This window comes from Hyperolius riggenbachi, chromosome 8 (assembly GCF_040937935.1).
Source record: "Hyperolius riggenbachi isolate aHypRig1 chromosome 8, aHypRig1.pri, whole genome shotgun sequence".
Classification (NCBI taxonomy): domain Eukaryota; kingdom Metazoa; phylum Chordata; class Amphibia; order Anura; family Hyperoliidae; genus Hyperolius; species Hyperolius riggenbachi.
Genome location: NC_090653.1, coordinates 196,895,159 through 196,912,282, shown reverse-complemented (window position 1 = coordinate 196,912,282; position 17,124 = coordinate 196,895,159). Strand labels below are relative to the sequence as shown.

At 43.1% G+C, this 17,124-nt stretch overlaps 1 protein-coding gene across 2 annotated transcripts in view; it reads right to left on the bottom strand.

The window, feature by feature from the left end:
- The window catches only part of LOC137527537 (coagulation factor VIII-like), a 506,000-nt gene that overhangs the window by 33,434 nt on the left and 455,442 nt on the right, over positions 1–17,124 (bottom strand). For both annotated transcript variants that reach the window (XM_068248081.1, XM_068248082.1), the window contains 2 exons: positions 11,021–11,169; positions 5,956–6,132 (listed from right to left, as the gene is read on the bottom strand). In XM_068248081.1, the coding sequence (XP_068104182.1) occupies positions 5,956–6,132; positions 11,021–11,169 (326 nt within the window). The remainder of the gene's footprint in view (positions 1–5,955; positions 6,133–11,020; positions 11,170–17,124) is intronic.

Here is a 17,124-nt window from a genome sequence, read left to right as displayed (position 1 = left end):
CTTAGCCAGTTTTGTCAGGTGTTCACTTGGTGTTTAATGCACACCTTCAATTCTCTCTGTAGAGATAGTAGTATGCTAATCATGATGGCAAAACGTGCACCCAATTTAAGGGATGCTCTAGTGTCCTCACAATATGTCCCCACTGCAACAACCAATTGGTTAGGTAGAAGTAGAACAACAGGAATGTTCAGATGTGGCAAGTGTGTTGCATGTAATGTAATGGTGCAAGCCAAAACATTTTTTGATGTGTCTGGCAAGAAACAATGGAAAATTAGGAATTTCATTAATTGCGACAGTAATTGGGTCATATATCGACTTGAGTGTCCTTGCACCAAAATATATGTTGGTTTAACAACCCGTAAATTGAAAACTCGTGTTATGGAACACATTTCAAATATAAATAGTGGCATACAAGATAATGGACAGTTCAAAAGTTCTGTCGCTGAGCACTTCTGCCTGGAACACAATGGCGACCCAAGAGGACTGAAAGCAATGGGGATATCCATTATTCAGATGAATAGGAGAGGGGGAGATAGGCTAAAACTGCTGAAACAGCAAGAAAGCAGATGGATATATCTATTGGGCTCTATGAGTCCAGCAGGACTCAACAATGAACTGAGTTATGCTCCATTTTTGCCTTGAAATTGGTGGTCTTGCCGTGAGGACGTTATAAAATTAAAAAGTGAGAGTGGATGAGGTGCTTTGTAAAACTCACAGTGATGGATCCCTAGGTGTATGTTTATATTAAGGAATGGTGGTCTATTGTGATTCATTGATTAGTCCTGTAAAGAATACAACTATCCGGTATGTGCGCAATAAAATGCGCTGAAGACTGATAAACGGATGCACTTGAATGCATAAGAGACGCAGTATTGTATATAGCAATGGTTGCCATAGATACTCTCAGCAGCAGGGGGCAGGTTCGAGGTGGCACGCACAGACTTTCGCCTGAGGGGCGGTATAAGGAAGCGCAAAGTTACTCCCCGCCCTGCGCCTGGTGATAAGATGGGTAGCCCAGCCAATTGCAAGCCGCACACATCCTGACGAAGCTCGCAAGTAGGTGGGCGCAATGCATCGGTGGGTGGGTTCAAGTCCCATGGCCTGGAGCACTCCGATCAGCTGCAGTGATACGCATGCAGAGTATGGCTTCAGTGCGCGTTCCCCGCAATGGCCCATCCCAGCAGAGCGGGTAGAGGAAGGTGCTGTCCCCTGTGGTTGCAACCACCGTTTGAAGAGTCCAGCACTGATGAGATCGCAGCATGGTGGTGATTAGACCTATGGACTATATGAGACAGAATCTGTCTCATATAGTCTCACAGAATCTGTGTAGCTTGCAAGCTGAAGAGGAGTAAGCTCTCCTGCATTTCCCTATGCATATACAGCTTTCTCCCCCTCTCTGAAGATGTGGCAAATTTTTGTACCGGTACCGGAAGGGGGAAATTGAGTGTGTGGTGCGTGGTGATTGCAAGGATGACAGTATGCTCAATACAGGCCATTTTTAAGTGATTTTAGATTATTGGTTGGTCTGTTCTTCGATTAAGTGTCACAATAAAGCTGATTTTGTACTTTTTGATATACCTATGAGCTATCTCATTATTCATTATATAGTATGTCAATTTCCTTATGGGATTGCTCTCTCAGATACCTGAGGTGAGGGTATGAAAATTTAAGGTGGTGGTCGAGATAGACATACTCAAAAGTCCTTATATCAACAACAGAAGTAGAACTAGAATCTAGAAGAAATGTTATAACTACCCAATTTTATTGCCAGATTCTCCACAGATCACAATATCATCAGAACTATTTAATCAAAGCACTGGAACCTACCTAAAACTCAATATCAACAAAAAAACATTGATGCACCTTTAGAAGGGCCAAGACAATCATTAATCTTATTCCAGCAAACCAAGGGCCCTCCTCGTGACAAATGAGAGAATAATGGAGACACTATTCAAGGGAACATACAAATGTAAACAGAAAAGATGCCTATGCTGCCAATCAATGGAGAATGCAGCCAATACATTCCAATCATTCATTCAATACATTCAAAACTTATGATAACAAATACAAGGTAAATACAAGGTGAAACAAGGTACGTATTTTGCTTTCTTTACTTTCTATTTTACCATTAACTATGGAAGAAAGTGGAGTGACACACAAGAAATATTGAAAAACAGCTACTGCCATCATAGCATAGCACTTCATTTTAAAAACAATCACAATAAGAATCTGAGATTGATGAAAGTAAACACAATTGAACATATTCCACAGGATAGCAGTGGAAATAGACTGGAAAAATTCCAATCTATGGAGATGTACGGGATTTTCATTCTAAGGACCCTCCTTCCCAAACAAGTGCATTGAGCATAACTTGCAATAAAAGTGTATCCAAATTTGACAGAAGATTGAGATGCACATAGGACTGTTTTATTATGGAATACCAATTATTAAAGTGAACCTTAACCCTACATAAGAAAGAAAAAAGTTTCACTTACCCGGGGCGTTCTGTTTAAGCATGATCCTCTATTTATCACTTTTTACTTATATATAATGATCAGTAATGGATCTGATAATCAGTACTAGCTTTTTCAGTACAGAAGTCAGTATGTTATTCAGAGTGTGATCACACGTGATTAGGTGCACCGTAATAATTCAGTAACTGAGGAAAGTGATAGCCCTAGTGGCAGGGGCTATCACTTTAGCAGAGAGTGGTCGTACGGTCAGAGTCGGTAACAGATCGGTCATATAGCAGTACAAAATCGTAAGGCAAAATCGTAGTGAGTATACAGGCAAGTGTCGGCAGCAGATCAGATAGGCAGAGGTACAGAATCATAAGGCCAACTCGTAGTAGGTATTCAGGCAGGAGTCAGCAACAGGTCAGATAGGTAAAGGTACAGAATCGTAAGGCAGAGAGTAATCAGAGGAACAGGCAAAAGGTCATACACATTAATATCAATTTACAAATAATAATAATAATAATCCTAGTCTAGTGTGAAATCCCAGGGGTTCTGCCGGATCAAAGCACACACGGATCTGACTAAGGTCTGAGCGCTAGCACTGTGAAGTATTCGCAATAACAGACAATGAGTAAATTACATCTCCAAGCTTAAATACAGAAAGCAAATTCAAGCCGCCCACCCAGAGGGCTGAACCAATCAGCAGCGTGTGATTGGCAGGTTGGTGTCAGCTGACCGCAAGATCAGCTGACCCGTCTCCTCAAGTTATAAAGGTCCTGCCGCCCCGCCCGCGAGCATGCTGACCTAATCTGATGTGCAGAGGAGAGACCTGTCCTGCCAGAGGCTGCGCAAGATGTCTGAGAGGATGCGGCAGCAGCCGGGGTGACGCCAGACGCGGAAGCGGCGGCCGCACCGCTCTCCGCTGGTGAGGTAATACTGCTGTACCTGACAATACAGTAATTCTCTATTGATATTTTATTAATGCATTCATATGGGTAGATTATTATTTTAATATTTGTATTACTTCCATTTGTATTTATAACAACAATTATTATTATTAGTGTTAGCTTAATTTTATCTACATTTTTAATCATTTTGATGTACACTGTATATGATAAATGTATTTATGCTCTTTACATGATCCATAGTGTAATTCCTATTATAATCACTTTTCTCATTGTCCGCTTGATGGTGCCAAACCCTGGTGTCAAGGAGGAATTGTTTCCCCTTACATATAATTCCCAGTGTTGCTCGCATACAATCCAAGATCACAGCATAGCCATAATTCACAAGCATTTTTTTTACTATCCGACATCGTGATCCAAATCTGTGATCGGGAATCACAGCCGTGATCACAGGAAAATGATCCATGATTATCACCTGAAAACCCACCAACGGTTATTAGCAAAGCCCCCTTACATGGTAGAAACACCAAATTTGCCAAATATGTTAAGAAGAATAGTGGGAACAATAGGAAAAGTTATTTTTCAAAAAGACCTTATAGTTTTTGAGAAAATCGATTTTAAAATTTCAAAGGAAAAAAGTATACATTTAAATGCATAAATGACAGCTAGTTAATGAAACAAACCCTGCCAACTTAAGCAGTTAATAGCAAAGCCTCCTTACATGCTAGAAACATGAAATTAGCAGGATATGCTAAAAAGAACAGTGGGAAAAAATAATCTTTTCCTATTTTTTTAAAACTTTTTTTTTATGTTCAGAGGGTGGGAGATTTAAAAAAAATGATGTGGGGTCCCCCTACTGAACATATTTACCCCATGCAGGCTGGGATAGCCAGAATGCGGAGCCCCGGCCGACTGGGGCTTCGCACCCTGAGCTATACCAACCCGCATGGTCCATGGTATGGGTGGGCTCCAGGGGGATGGGCAGCCAAGCCTTCCCCTCCTCCCCCTCCCCCCCCCCCCCCTGAGCCCTGTCCAATCCATGGCCAAGGGGCTCTTCTCCACCTCCGGTGCCCCAGGAGGAGGTGGGAGCGACGACTCCCTGGGGGGGGGGTTCATGGTGGCATCTGGGAGTCCCCTTTAAGAAGGGACTCCAGATGCCTGCCCCTCACCAGGAGAAATGAGTATAGGGATACAAAGTACCCATTACCCATTTCCACAAAGGGTTTAATGAAATAAAAACACAACGACGAGAAAAGTATTTTAATATTCTAAATTAACCAGAAAGACTTACCTGTACCTGTAAAAAAATGTTCCCACACCAATATCCTCGGAAATGTCCCACCCCAGTGTCCTCTATCTTGCAATCTTCTGAAGTTGATTGAAAATCTCTGCCCGCCGCCTCCACACACGCAGCTCCCCACCGCAGGTTTGTAATCACAAATACTTTTTTCATTTGAAACTTTAAATTCAATTTTCTCAAAAACTATAAGGTCTTTTTGATAAAAAAAATGTAAGTTGTAGACAGTGATCACCTTTATAATCCATGCAATTTTGGGGATTGTAGCATGTATGGGGGCTTTGCTATTAACGTTAAAGGTAAATTCGGATCACGACCAGTGATCACGGATTCTAATTGTAACCACAGCTAAAATCTGAGTCGAATTCATTAGTCAGTTTCAAATCCGGGTCACAATCACGGCTTATCCGGATTTTGGGACTGCCATGGCCGGATTTATTCGAATCCGTGATCGGGGGTATCCGAGCAACACTATAGTACAGTATATTTAATTCTGAAGACTTCTACTAGTGCTTTTCTCATAAACAGCTTTTATCCTTTCATGTTAACAGAAGTTGTTTGCCTGTGTTGTTTGAAGTTTTCTTCATACATTTGGCCAGAATTTTCAGTGGACTAATACAGTCAAGTGTAAAAATAGAGGAGAAGCCAGAGGCAATCTGCCAGTCAAGCTGAAGAACTTGAAGAGGACAGACCTCCTCCAGACCCTCTTGAGGTAAGATAAGAAGACTACAAGCAACACAGTGGCCCACTGGGTGAAGTCTTCTACTTATACACATTTAAGACCAATGTGTAAGGGGTTTCAGGAGAACACTGTACACATTGTCCAGAATGCAGGGAGATGGGGGGATGCTCTGATGTCACCAATAGTTTTTTTTTCTCTTTCCCCCTTTTTCCTTTCTGGTCGAATTTGATGGTATTTTGTTCAACCAAACTAACTATATTCCTATGTTACTATATTTTAGGTCCACAACCTTTTCTGATGGGATGCCACCTTTTTTTGGATAGGGTGGATCACACTGTTTGTTTCTTGCCCATTTCATGAAGCAAACTGCATTCACCACCAGGGATCATGATGTGGTAGCTGAACAGGAAGCTGGTTAAAGCACATAATAAACAATGTTGTATCATAATGCACCAGTTCACATGTGAGGCAAACAAATGACACTTTAATGAATAAAGCTTAAACACAGGCTTCACTATGGTAACTACTAACTAGTAGTAATTTAGGTTATTGCAAACATACTGAAGTTTCAGACCTTTGATTGCCAGCAACACCGATTGTCATTTGTTTACATACCTTCCTTTCACCATTCAGACTTTGCAGAATTGACCACTGTAAACCATTGCTGCTGAAGCTGAGAGAGAATTGAGTAATGAACATGGATGTGAATGATCGAGCACCTTGTGTCATTAAGCCAGTCACTTTCATATCACGGCCAAGATCTATTTGGAACCATTCATTGGGTGTGTCTGCCTACAGAGAGGAGATGTAAAATTAAACTTATGGCATCTGTAAAAATCAAAAACATTCAACCATAAATCTGGAAAATGAGTATGTTAAAAAATCTGTCAGAGTGATGGTATTACAATCAATCTGTTTTCTAGAATCTATACAAAGAGGTGTATTCAGGTAAACGTGAGCCTCGTAAATGAATGGGGGGGGGGGGGGGGGGGCTGAGCTACTGGTCCCCAATGATTACTTTGCAGGCTACATTGTTGAGACCAGTAAAAAAAACATAGTTAGGGATGGACAAATTTATACAATGCTCCCCATCATGTATATAGCCCAAGTCATAGCTGTAACATGGGCTATATACATGATGAGAGGCATTGTGTACATTTGTTTGGTGGGATGTGTATGTTCTGTAATTCATCCAGACACTGCACTCACATGTGTGCCACAAAGTAGTCCTCTTTTAATGATGTCACTCAAAAAAAGAGGAAACAAACAACACCATAGCGTGATACTGTATTAACACATTGCCATTTTCCCATAACACCAGTGCTATAGAGAGTATCCGTGCTTGCACCAACACAGGTCTCACAAGTCCTCACCAAATAGTGCAGCTGCCAGATCACAGGTAGCAATACAGCATTTGTATCCTTGAGAATCCCACACTCTCCCTTGTGTACAGGTGTTCCTCAATGTCAGACGTGGCGTCTCACCTTATGCTTATGCCGTCCAGATCACCTGTACACAAGGGAGAGTGTGGGGCTTCTCGAGGATACAAATGCTGTATTGCTGTCTGTGGATGATGAAGTACCTGCTGCTGGTGCAGTTTTGGAGGTGTTTGATACAAGTGAAGCTGGGAAGGATGATTATGATGATACAGATGCCACGTGGGTTCCTAATAGACAATAGAAAGTTCAGAGGGGAGTAAGAGAGGAGTAGGAGGAGAAGAGTTGCTGAAAGAAGCAGAGGGAGCTCGTCGTCAGAAACAGCTGGTGGCAGTGTCCGGCTCCATGTATCGCCACCTATGGACAGCCAGCCAACATACCCTTCAACGTCAGCTGCTGACGCCACCATAGCGCCCACACCCCAGGGTGGCTCAGCGGTGTGGAAATTTTTTAGTGTGTATGCCAAAGATCAGAGCAATGCCATCTGTACTCTCTGCCACCACCAAAAATTGAGCCGTGGAGAGGCCAACACCCACGTAGGGACAACTGCCTTACGAATGCACATGCAGAAAAGGCACAAACTGCAATGGGAAAACCACCTGAGCAAAAGCAGCACACAAAAGCAAAGCCACCCTCCTTCTCCTCTTCCTCCTTCAGATGCATCATCTTCTTCAGCCGCTCTCTCCCTTGCACCTTTACAATCACAGCCAACCTCCTCCACTCTGCCTCTACTTGAGCGGCTCCTGCTCCTCTGCCCACAGCAGTAGCCAGGTGTCCGTGAGGGAAATCTTTGAGCGGAAGAAGCCAATGTCTGCCCGTCACCCCCTTGCCCGGTGTCTGACAGCTGGCTTGGCGGAACTGTTATCCCGCCAGCTGTTACCATAACAGCTGGTGGACTCTGAGGCCTTCTGAAAATGTGTGGCCATTGGGACACCGCAATGGAAGATACCAGGCCGCAATTATTTCTCAAAAAAGGCGATACCCAAACTGTACCGGGAAGTAAAAAGGCAAGTGGTGTCATGTCTGGCACACAGCGTTGGGTCAAGGGTCCATCTGACCACGAATGCCTGGTCGGCCAAGCACGGTCAGGGCAGGTACATTACTTACACAGCCCATTGGGTCAACCTGGTGACCGATGGCAAGCAGGGAGTATGTGGCTGTGCAGGGGACCAACTTGTGACACCTCAACGGCTTCCAGGCAGGCCTCTCCTTCTCCTACTCCTCCTGCTACATCCTCTTTGCTGTCATCCTCCTACTCCTCCTTGGCTGAGTGGCAGTGCAACTTTACTGGTGCTGCGATCTCCTCTCCTGCTACACAGCCCCAGCTTCCCAGGGCCTATGCTGCATGTCAGGTACGACGGTATCACGCCATCTTAGACATGTCTCGCCTCAAAGCGGAGTGTCACACTGGAGCAGCTCTCCTGGCTGCTCTTAACAAGCAGGTGGATCAGTGGCTGACCCCGCACCAACTGGAGATCGGCAACGTAGTGTGTGACAACGGCAGCAATCTAATTTCGGCTCTGAATTTGGGAAAGTTTAAACATGATGTACCCTGCATGGCACATGTGCTCAATCTCATAATCCAAGATTTGTGTCTAAGTACCCAGGCTTACAGGACGTCCTAAAGCAGGCCAGGAAGTTGTGTAGGCATTTCAGGCGGTCTTACACGGCCATGTCACACTTGGCCGATATTCAGCGGAGAAACAACTTGCTGGTGAGGCGCTTGATTTGTGATAGCCCAACTCGCTGGAATTTGACCCTCCTGACGTTCAACTGCATGCTACAACAGGAGAAAGCCGTCAAACGGTATCTCTACAGTTACAGTAAAAGGACACAGTCTGGGAAGATGGGGATGTTCTGGCCGAAGCACTGGACACTCATGCAAAATCTCTGCAGGCTCATGCAGCCGTTTGAGGAGGGGACAAACATGGTGAGTCGCAGTGAAGGCGCCATCAGCGACTTGATTCCATATGCCTTCTTCCTGGAGCATGCTGTGCGTAGAGTGGTGGATCAAGCAAGCTGTGGATGAGCGTGAACAGGAACAGTTACAAGAGGAAGCGTTCTGGGATCAATTCTCATCAGAACCAGATGTTTCCTCAACACCTGCGGCAGCACAAAGGGGGGAGGAGGAGGAGGAAGAGTCGTGTGGGGAAGAGGAGTCAAAAAATGAGGAAGGTTTTTTTTTTTGAGGAGGAGGCAGCAGGAGAACAACCACAGTAGAAGTCGCAGAGGGCTTGTGCTGCTCAATGCTCCCGTGGTATTGTTCGTGGCTGGGGGGAGGAGGATAACTTACCTGACATCACTGAGGTAGAGCAAGAGGAGATGGATAGTATGTCTGGATCCAACTTTGTGCAGATGGCCTCTTTCATGCTGTCCAGCCTGTTGAGGGACCCCCGTACAAAAAATCTCAAGGGGAATGAGCTGTACTGGGTGGCCACGCTACTAGACCCTCGGAATAGGCACAAAGTGACGGACATGTTACCAACTCACCTGAAGGCAAAAAGGATGCTGCACATGCAGAACAAGCTGGCAACTATGCTTTACAGTGCGTTTAAGGGTGATGTCACAGCACAACGGAATAAAGGTGCCACTGCCAGTAATCCTCCTCCTCCCATGTCCACGCAGGCAAGGACAGGACGCTCTAGCGATCTCATGGTGATGTTGGACATGTTGACATTCTTTAGTCCAATGCCTCACCTTAGTGCTTCCGGATCCACCCTCCACCAATGCCTTGACCGGCAGGTAGCCGACTACCTGGCCTTAAGTGTGGATGTGGACACTGTGAGCAGCGAAGAACACTTGGACTACTGGGTGTGCAGGCTTGACCTGTGGCCAGAGCTGTCCCAATTTGGCATCCAACTTCTGTCTTGCCCTGCCTCAAGCGTCCTGTCAGAAAGGACCTTCAGCGCAGCTGGAGGCATTGTCACTGAGAAGAGAAGTCGCCTAGGTCACAAAAGTGTTCAGTACCTCACCTTTATCAAAATGAATGAGGCATGGATCCCGGAGGGTTACTGCCCGCCCAAAGACTAAGTCAGTCCCCGCACACAGCATCTCTGCCTGCACGCCGTGTGACTGGCTGCCTGTCCCAAGACTAAGTCAGTCCCCACACAGCATCTCTGCCTGCAGGCTGCTTGACTGCCACCACCAACAGGGTCCACAAGGACTCCAGGCGGATTCCTGAATTTTTAAGTCTGCTGTTAGCAGCGGCCACTATAATAATTTTTCTGGTGCGTGTACATGCCTGCCTAATTTTTCTGGCTGCACTGCAGCTGCAACAACAAAACAAAAGGCATGTACATGTGTCAATTCCCCTTTGTGATCGTTACTTTGCTGCGGTGAAGGGGCTTGCGTATCACAATGAAGCAATGACCGACGGCGATATGAGGTTGGGAGCACACCTAACCCAAAAAAAATAGATAATAAGGTTGTTGCTTCATTGTGGACAGACCAAATTCGAACGGCTGGACACTCAGTCACTGTTGTACTGTCATTCAGCTATCTCAGCCTGACCATATGGGCTTGAAAACCGCCATGGCCTGCACTCTGGCCATGGTGAGCACCAGTGTAGCACGGCTGTCACTGCACAAACTGCTGTTTGCGGTGCGTTACACAGTAAGTTTGGTCTGTCAGTGTGAAGCAGTACACTAATTACACTCCCTGATTGATGTATACAAATGCAAGATGTTTTAAAGCACTTTAGGCCTCATATTTAGCATGCAATGTGATTTCTGCCCTTAGAACGCTGCTTTGGCGTGTATCCCACTCCGCCATGCCCCCCTCCAAGTGTTAGACCCCTTGAAACATCTTTTTCCATCACTTTTGTGGCCAGCATAAATGTTTCTAGTTTTCAAAGTTCGCCTCCCCATTGAAATCTATTGTGGTTCGCGAAAGGCATGTTCGCGTACGTTTGCGGAAGTTCACAAACCGAAAATCGGAGGTTCGGGCCATCTCTATATGGAACAAAACATTGCATCTGATAAATAAAATACCTTTAAAGACCTCAGCATCAACAAGCAAGAAAATACTCAAAATAAGTTTGATATTACATTTTACCTACTTTTTAAAAGTTTGTTAACTGTTACTTGCTGAAGAGTTATTTTTTTCCCAGACAATATATATATTGAGAGGAAAGTCAAGAGAAATGTTAATCAAATAAAAGGACATGGTTCTCTACAGTTTGATCACATGATTCTTATAAAATAGTACAATGAATAGTAGAATGAAACAAGGTGACCTTTACATACTTTTGGTCTCCAAGCATTAATGCGTCCTTGCTGATGTAGTCTTGCTAAATTTGGAACCCAGGAAGAGAATACAGAATAAAGGAAGGAGGAAGCAGAGAGTTGTTGTGGGGTAATAACTCCTGATTCCATACCAACAGACATAGAACAACCTAAGGAAAAGAGGTATGGAATTAAACAAAATGCAAAATATTCAGCAACATTATAAAATAATTTACAGTAGCTTCCCTCATATAAAGATGAATGCAAAAACAGAAATCTAGCATTTCTCTATAGTAAAAAACACTGCTACATAGTAGGAACAAAATAGGAAGCAATTCTTTAGATGTTGATCCAAAATTGGAGTTGATGTCTTTAAGTGGATCATTACTAAGTAAAAAACATTCCATCCATGGTAACATTACCTCTGAAACTAGATGTAAGTCATATATCTTTAAAATGCTCACATGGGCTGCAGTGGCTACAAGTTAGGGTCCACCATAGAAAATATTAAGAAAAAATATCTCAATCATAGTGATTCTTGGCAGGTTACCACAGTGCATGATGGTGATCTACAAATGTTGTCATCTACATTTTGGACCTGAACTCAGAACTCCTCTCTGCTCTAAAAGATACACAACAGCATAATAAGCTTTAACCACTTTACCCCCGCCCGTACGAATTTCTCCGTCCATTTTTCCATCCTTTATCCCCCAGGGACGGAGAAATCCGTACTTTCCGCGTTCCCGCCGCTGTCCGCGCTCCCGCTCGTAAACACGCCGCCTGCCGCTAGTAAACACGCCGCCGCCCGCTCGCCCGGAGATCAATGAACGGGAAAATCCATTCCCGTTCATTGATCTAAGCCCCGCAATGATCCGCTGCTCTCTGATGAGCAGCACGATCTTTGTGAAAAGTAAACACTTACCCAGCCTCCAAGTACTTCCTCCAAGCTTCCCGGAAGGACGCTTGGAGGTCGCATTAAAACAAAAAGTTACTGTGGCCATCTTGTGGCCAAATAGTAAAGCTACACCCTACACATTTTTCACATACAAATAAATTACTTTTACACAAAAAATTAACTCATTACCTCCCACACTCCCAATTTTTTTTTTTGTAATTAAAAAAAAATTAAAGTGGTCTAACACCCAGCATTTCAACTTTGCTTTAAAAGATTGCTTACAGCTTAGAAACGATTATGCCAGATTTTTTTTTTTTGCAGAAAATCACTGAATGGATTAAACATGACATTTTATTGCTGCATTTAGCTAGAAATCCTCCTCCGTGCTTAGGTTTAGTTACAAATGTATCTATTTACAAAGTAATAAACAAACACTGCTCTGAGAGAACAAAGAGGGCTTCCCCGGCAGGCTTTTCAGAGGTCTATTTGCATTCCAAACAAAGATACATTTGTAACTAAATATAAGAATAGATGCGGATTCCTAGTTAAATCCAACACTAAAATGTCATGTTTAACCCATTCAGTGAATTTCTGCTTAAAAAAATCTGGCATAATAATTTCTAAGCTGTAAGCAATCTTTTAAAGCAAAGTTGTAATGCTGGGTGTTAAACCGCTTTCAAAAATGTGCAATAAAAAAAAATACATAAATAGTTACCTTAGGGACTGAACTTTTTAAATATTTATGTCAGGAGGGTACAACACTGTTACTTTATAAACTATGGGCTTGTAATTAGGGATGGACGCAAAACTGAAAAAAATGCACCTTTATTTCCAAATAAAATATTGGCGCCAAACATTGTGATAGGGACATAATTTAAACGGTTTTATAACCGGGACAAAAGGGCAAGTACATTTAATGGGTTTTAATTACAGTAGTATGCATTATTTAAAAACTATAATGGCCGAAAACTGAAAAATAATTTTTTCCCACATTTTTCCTATTTTCCCATTAAAACACATTTAGAATAAAATAATTCTTGGCATAATGTCCCACCTAAAGAAAGCCTAATTAGTGGTGGAAAAAACAAGATATAGATCGTTTAATTGTGATAAGTAATGATAAAGTTATAGACGAATGAATGGAAGGAGCGCTGAAAGGTGAAAATTGCTCTGGTGGTCAGGGGGTAAACCCCCTCAGTGGTGAAGTGGTTAAACAAAAAAAAAAAAAAAAACATGTTTTTGTTATAGCTGATAAAAATCCAAAAATAAATTTGCACTGTTTCTACTTCCTGATTCATGGAAGCAGACATATTGTTTGCTCCTTTCATTAATTCGCTAATAACGTTATTGTTTTTAATCACAGAGAAATGATCTATATATTGTTTTTTTCACCACCAATAAGGCTTTCTTTGCATGGTACCTTTTGTTAAGAATTATTTTATGTTACAAAAATTTTAAAGGGAATAATACGGAAAAAAAATGAAAAAATTCATTATTTCTCAGTTTTCGGTCATTATAGTTTTAAAATAAAACATGCTGCCGTAATTAAAACCCACACATTTTATTTGCCCATTTGTCCCGGTTATTGCAACATTTAAAATATTTCCTTAGTACAATGAATGGCACCAATATTTTATTTGGAAATAAAGGTGCATTTTTTCAGTTTAGTGATTTTTAATTCTACATATCTAATTAAAATCCTTTATTTGCAAAATTACCAGTAATATTCCCTCCTGACATTAACATTAAACATTAAAAAGTCTATAGGTTAACAATTTTTTTTATTATTATTATTTTTAAATTGTCTTTTTTTTTATAAGTGTTTTATTTGGGTAACTATAGGGTAGGAGTGTAATGAGTTAAAAGTAATAAAAAGTATATATAACTATATATAAAGTGTATTTGGGTGTATGTGTGTGAATGATTGAGAGCATTTTACTTTTTGGCCACAAGATGGCACTACATTTAACTTCAGACTACGGTAAATAGTACTCGGAAGTAGTTAGGCCCCATTCACACTTGCGGTTCGAGTCCGCAAGTGTCCGGGGGTCCGGGTCCGGTGGCCGCAAAGAGACCGTACGGGTCTCTGCGGTGGCCACAAGGTGGCACAAGTTGCAGATCCGGAATGTATTAGTTCCGGCTACAATAAAGTAGCCGGAACTAGATACATTGCAGTGCCAGAGAGGCACTGCAAGCATGGGGGATACCGGCGTGTAGTCCGGGCCCCCCAAGTGGCATAGGACCGGTGCTGGAAACATCCGGTTCTATTGCCAGTGTGCTGGGAAACATCCGTTTCCCATTGCACAGCATGACCACATGCGAAGGGCCAGGATCCGGCCCGGGTCCGCAGCCGCACCGGGACGGACTGAAAAATAGCGCATGTTGGAAAAAAAGCCGGACCGTCCCGGAGCTGCGTTCCCGGATCGGATCCGGATCCGGACGGCGCACAAGTGTGAATGAATACATTGATTAACAATGTATCCATTCACCATCCGCTGTGTACGGAGCTTTCCGGGTCCGGGGAAGCCGGACCTGGAACGCTAATGTGAACCGGGCTTTAGTGTATCTGTTTATGTAAATGAAATGCTGGCGTCAGCGTGATGCCGCCTTTTCATTCATCGCGGGGACAGCGATCGGGATGGGAAAAAACTGTTCCCAGTCCCTGATCACCTTATCAGTGGAACTGCGGCGGAAATGAACGGCGGCAGTGCGGCGATGGTGAGCGGCGAGGTACGTGTATTTTCGCCCCTGGTTGTGAAGCATTGTGCAGGGGGGCGTAAATACATGAGGCGGCAGTTGTGTAGGAGTTAAATATTTTTTAATATTTACTTTATTATTATTTTTTTAAAACCCCTCCCTCTCCCCAGCCAGCCAAACATGGCGATCAGCTCTCATAGGCTTCACCCTATGAGAGCCGATCGCTCCCTTGTGCCTCAGGGGGACAGCCGTGTCACACGGCTGTCCCCAGTACAACGCTGCTGCAGATCGCAGTGCTGTACTTAGCAGAAAGACAGCAGTTTCGCCATCTAACAGTCTCCCGAGCGCTGACTGAAGGCGGGGTGGAGTTCCGCCCCCCCCAAGCAGGAGATGCGCTGCAGGCTGCGCGCGATCTCCTGCAGTAGCCAGCCCCAGGACTTGCCGCCAATTGGCGTTAGGCGGTCCTGGAGCTGCCGCCGCAGCCATGCCCCTTGGCGTGGAGCGGTCGTAGGGAGGTTAAAGACAACCTCCAGCCAAAAAAAAGGTATGAATGGCAATACATATATGTAGTCTAGGCACTATTAGTTGTATTCATCAAGGTTTTTCTGCATTCGGTGTGAATTCGATAAAATATCGCTAACAATTCGGTAACCATTCGGTAACGTGTCAATATTTCCATTTTACTGCGGTAATTTAACACAAGGCCATAAGATTCCCATGGAATTGTGGGGAAAAGGCAGTCCTTTGAACACTGCGTAGCAACATTCCAAATAGGGCTAAACACCTGGATCAGGATTCTGGAAGTGGCTTGGGACAATCCCACAATTTTGCCAGCTGCAGCTTGATTGGAGCCTTTTTTTAAAAAAAAAATATAGTGCAGCTAGCAAATTAGTTAACCCTGGCACTGCCTGTGTTCTCTTACAAGATGATTCAAAAGAAATGCAGATGTCTCGTTATAGCAAATAAATCCATTCTCTTGCAAATTGATATGGTTCTAGACCTTATTCTGGTCCTTCTGCGCCTTTGAATCACTCTCAGCTGATACATAACCACTTCAAATGGCTCCATCTTCTCTGTCAGCAATGATCTGACAGGAATAACGACAGAGCAGTGAAAGACATAACTAAAGGTGCATACACACATCAGACTATAGTCTTTGGAAACTGAAAGATCACAGACCAATTTTACCCCCTTCCATGTAGTATGAGAGCCATACTCTACACAGTCTTTTCTATGGAGCTGATCTCCCCATCAGACAGAAATCTTTGCAAGATGCTGCACACAAAGATGCTGTACACACTCAAAAGATCTGTAGCTGCAAAAGATCTGTTCCTGCAAAAGATCCGTTCCTGCAAATTGCAATGATAGTCTATGAGATCTGCAGATCATCATACACACATGATTTACCTGACATTCATCTGCAGATCAGATCCACCAGGATGGATTTTCAGATCTGCGGATGATTGCTTGATCTGCAGATGAATGTCAGTTAAATCATGTGTGTATGATGATCTGCAGATCTCATAGACTATCATTGCGATTTGCAGGAATGGATTTTTGGCAGGAACAGATCTTTTGCAGCTACTGATCTTTTGTGTCTGTACAGCATCTGTGTGTGCAGCATCTTGCAAAGATTTTTTTCTGATGTGGAGTTCAGCTCCATAGAAAAGACTGTGTAGGGTATGGCTCTCATACTACATGAAGGGTGGTAAAATTGGTCTGTGATCTTTCATTTTCCAAAGACTATAGTCTGATGTGTGTATAAGCCTTTATCCTAAATGTAACCGTAAACCACGCCCACTTTCATTTTCATGAATTGCACTTTCTTCCGTTTTAACGCATCACTAACGAATGATTACTGAATTATTACCGAATGCTCGCTAACAGCTGTAGATAAATTTGATGAATCCTGAAATCAACTTAACAAATTCGAATTTACCGAACTGTCATTAACCAATTTGATAAGTATTGATGAATCGAGGTTTATATAAGAATTCAAAGGGTGTATATGTTTACATTTATGATAAGCATTTGCTGTCATACGTTGTAAAGAGATTGCAAATTAATTATTGTCATGTTTATCTATATGTTACATAGTTACATAGTTATTTTGGTTGAAAAAAGACATGCGTCCATCGAGTTCAACCAGCATAAAGTACAACACCAGCCTGCTCCCTCACATATCCCTGTTGATCCAGAGGAAGGCGAAAAAACCCTTACAAGGCATGGTCCAATTAGCCCCTAAAGGGAAAAATTCCTTCCCGACTCCAGATGGCAATCAAAAAAAATCCCTGGATCAACATCATTAGGCATTACCTAGTAATTGTAGCCATGGATGTCTTTCAACGCAAGGAAAGCATCTAAGCTCCCTTTAAATGCAGGTATAGAGTTTGCCATAACGACTTCCTGTGGCAATACATTCCACATCTTAATCACTCTTACTGTAAAGAACCCTTTCCTAAATAAATGGCTAAAACGTTTTTCCTCCATGCGCAGATCATGTCCTCTAGTCCTTTAAGAAGGCCTAGGGACA